The following is a 3,786-nucleotide window of genomic DNA, read 5'->3' as shown; positions in this document are numbered from 1 at the left end:
CGGGCCGCGCCGCGCCGCGCCGCGCTGCCCTGACGCCCCTTGTCCTTGCAGGTACTAGTGAATATCGGCAGCAACTTCGACTCGGAGCGGAGCACGTTCATCGCGCCGCGGAAGGGGATTTACAGCTTTAACTTCCACGTGGTGAAGGTCTACAACCGGCAAACCATCCAGGTCAGCCCGGCCCCGGGGGGCCGCCCGGTGCCGAAGGCGCCAGACTTGCGCGGGGAAGGAGCCGAGCTCGGCCCGTGGCGCCTCCCTGCGTCCAGTCGCCTGGGATCCGGGGCACCCGCCCCACGAGGCCTCCCCGGGAGCCCCGCGCGCCCGCGGCAGCTTCCCTGCTCCCCCCCCGGACGCCTGGGCCTGGGGTCGGGCGGGTCCCGTTTCCCGGCGGCCGGAGGCTTGGCCGCGGTGTGAGGACTGCGGTGTCAAGCCCCGACGCCCGGGCCGGCGGGGCCGGCGCCTCGTGTCTGGCTCTGCCCCCTCACGGCCGCCTTTGCGCCGCTGGGCAGGCGACCTGCCGGGCATCAGGGGGCACCGCCCCGTCGGGCCTGTGCCCGCCTGGCCGGTGGACGGCACTGGTGGGACCTGCAGTCCGCGCCGGGGCCAGGCAGGGAGGAGCCCGCGGAGAGGAGGGCGGCAGCGCTGCGTTTCCCCGGGAGGTGCCCAGCGGGGGTGGGGGGAGCCCGGGCGCAGGGCACATTGTCTGTGCTGGCTGACACTTCAACCCCCCGCCTGTGTCTGCAGCGGCGACCCCTCTCCATGCAGCCGGCTCGCGGGCAGCGGCTCTTTCTCCGCCCTTAGAACAGGATCGACCTCCCCTGTCACTCGCAGCCTGCGTTTTGCTGGCGCTGTCAATCGCAGGCTTCACTGAAAGATTTCCTGCCTCTAGCCCATGCCCCTCGCTGGTGTCAGCCTCCCAGGCCGCTGCTCAACGCTTCCTGCGCCCAAATGACCCAGCCTCCCCCCCTCCCCCCAGCCCGGCGGTTCATCCTCCAGGTGAGCCTGGGAGAGGCCGGGCAGCTTTGGCTCCTGCCGGGGTCTGACTCCGACTGACCGAGAGCTTTGTTTTTGTCTTGCTCTTTAGGTGAGTTTGATGCTAAATGGGTGGCCAGTGATTTCTGCCTTTGCAGGGGACCAGGATGTGACCCGAGAAGCTGCCAGCAATGGAGTCCTGATTCAAATGGAGAAAGGCGACAGAGCTTATCTAAAACTGGAGAGGGGAAACTTGATGGGCGGCTGGAAGTACTCGACTTTCTCTGGATTTCTAGTGTTCCCCCTTTAAACGACGGATCCCCCAAGCCAGAGCGCGGGCAGCGAGCCAGAGCATTTCTTACACCTCCCCCAATTGTAGCTGGGTGTAAAGAGCCTTGGACAGCAAACTTTGTACGGCCAAATAGGAAAGAGGCTAAATCCTGCTTAGGTTTGTGTCCATCTGCTTTGAAGAATTTTTTTTTGTTGGCGTGGTTGCAGCCGACAGACAGGAGACGCTGCAATCGCTCCCACCGCCGTGTCCGCCTCTTTCTCCCCCGCATTAGTTCAGCTGAACGTGGCCCTCGTGCCCCCGCCACCTCCCCCGGTTCTCCAGGCCGCTTCGACCTTCAGTATTTGCATTGTCCCTCACCACGTTTTGTGGGTTTGTTTTTAAAATATGTCACTCGCGACTCTTGCTCTGAGTTAAAAAAAAAAAAGCAAAACAAAAAACAAAAAACAACGAAGTATTTTTTGAATCTGTGGGTGCCACGATGAGAGAGAAAATGCAAATCTTGCTGTAACCTGGCTGACAAACGTAAACGGAAGAACTATTCCCAGCCAAGGCTGACTAGAGTACTTAAATATTTCTATGTAATTCTGAGTGATTGTGAAATTTAAGGCTGCTAAATGTTTTGATGCTTGTTTTGCTCTTGTACAATGTGGCCCGACTAAACGCCAGGAAGTATATTGAACTTTTACTATTACTCTGTAATATATGTGTGAATATCGGAAATTAATTTTTGCTTTAATTGAATAAAGTTTAAATGGGACTTTTATTTTTTTTAAACAGAAATAGGGTTTTTCTCAATGCAGTTATTGGCCCTTTACCAGGCGTAGGACCAGGTGGGGAAGCTGCAGGAACAACCAGGTGCGCGGGACTGCTGGCCGTCGGGACCGTAGGTGCGGGACAATGGACGCGGGAAAGCGAGAGCGGCGTGACATGGCCCCGGTGCAAGTGAGTCCCGCCCTGTTGGAAACACGAGCCAGTCGTCCCCGGCCTGGCGCGGCGCAGCCGGCCCCGGCGAGGCCCCGGCGGAGATGAACGCGGCTCCCGCTGGCAGCCCTCGCCCCAGGCTTACACCTTCGCCTAGAAAGCAAAGCGCGTCCATGCAGCCCTCGAGCAGGGCCGGAGTAGCCTGCCCCGCTCGCAGCAGTCGGTTGCGCCAGGGTTAGGGTGTTTACAGCCTTTATAAGATGGAAATGCGGGAATGGGTCAGCGCTCCAGGACGTGGCGGCTGGTGTTGCTGGAAGGATGGCGCGCGTGACCAAGCCCAGAGCTCACTAAAGCGGGGGCAGAAACCCCGCCTGGCGGGTCCGCAGGGCAGCTGGGGCACAGCGGCCCGGGCGGAGCGCGGCGTCCTTCTCCGGCCGCTCTCAGCTCGCCCGGCTGCCACGCGGGCAACATCTTGTGGCTCTTTTAAACCCCAGGTTCCAGGAAGGGATTTAATTAGCTCCTAGGGGGAAAATTACTAGTAGCATAATAAGCAAAGCTGCTTCATTTATTCACAGTTTTTGTCTCGGTAATAATCTGCTAGAAGGGGTGGGGGAACCTCCCCCGAGTGCAGGTAGCACCTGCTCTTTTTCAGGTCGCTTGTTTTTTTGGAGACCTTGAACCCAGCCCAGAGATGTGTCTTCTTCTTGTAAGGAGGGCAAGCGAGTTCACAGCGGAGGGGGGCTGGCAACAGGAGATGGGTCATGAATTTGCTTTCTGAATGTCGATGGTATGATGATATTCGTGGTCTCTTCTTTTCAAATAAAACACATCGATGACTTGACAGCGCCTGGTCTTTTCTCTGGAGCCGCTTGTGCCCGCGCCCCTGCGAGCTGGCGCTGCGCGCACGGTCCCGCGGAGCAGCGCGGAGGCCCGGCCCGAGGACTGGCCCGTAACAGCGCCCGGGGCCGGGGCCGGGGCCGGGCCTGGTTGGAAGAGGGGCCAGCCTCGGCTCCGTTTCCCGGGTGCTCCGTTTCCCTCCACTTGCGGCTGACTGCGGCCCGGTGCCGGATCCCGGGGAGAGGGGGCCTGGCTGCTGTCCTGCGGAGGGAGAGGCGCAGCTGCTCCAAGCACTTCCCCGCGATCACAGCAGCTCTGGGCACGTGCGGCCGCTGGCCGGGAGCTGGGCTAGGAAACAGCTGCGATTGATGAGGACGGCTTGATGGCTGCAGGAGGCTCCGGCTGCCCTCCCCCTCGCTGAAGGGATTTCCCTCGGGGCGCTCCGCCCCGCCGCCCGGCCCCGTGGCGCTGTTCCCCTCGTTTGGGCCCCGCAGCCTGGTGCTCGGCTCGGATCTCCTGGGGAAGCAGGACCCGCCTGGCTGGCACCAGACCCGGGCTGAGGTGAGCGGCCGGCAGGGCGGCCCACGGCAACTCCCGGGCACTGCGCCTGGGGGCCCGCGGCGGCTCGCTGCACTCGGGGGAGCAGAAGCGGCGCCTTCCCGTGTGGGAGTCCCCCTCTGCCCGGCCCGCGCCCCCGCTGCTCAACCCCCGCAGCTGCTCCTGTTGGCGCGGGGCGGGCGCGGCCCTGCACGCGCCGTCGGGGC

At 62.2% G+C, this 3,786-nt stretch overlaps 1 protein-coding gene across 1 annotated transcript in view; it reads left to right on the top strand.

Annotated features, from left to right (window-relative positions):
- CBLN1 (cerebellin 1 precursor) overlaps positions 1 to 3,026 on the top strand; it is a 7,471-nt gene extending 4,445 nt beyond the window's left edge. The window contains exons 3-4 of the mRNA XM_019505288.1: positions 43 to 171; positions 1,085 to 3,026. Coding sequence (XP_019360833.1) covers positions 43 to 171; positions 1,085 to 1,282 — 327 coding nt within the window. The 3' untranslated portion in view covers positions 1,283 to 3,026. The remainder of the gene's footprint in view (positions 1 to 42; positions 172 to 1,084) is intronic.
- Positions 3,027 to 3,786: the final 760 nt, after the last annotated feature.

Source organism: Gavialis gangeticus, unplaced genomic scaffold (assembly GCF_001723915.1).
Source record: "Gavialis gangeticus isolate Ggan-Ray unplaced genomic scaffold, GavGan_comp1, whole genome shotgun sequence".
NCBI lineage: Eukaryota > Metazoa > Chordata > Crocodylia > Gavialidae > Gavialis > Gavialis gangeticus.
The sequence above is the reverse complement of the archived record's forward strand: the minus strand, read 5'-3'. Positions and strand labels throughout refer to the sequence as shown.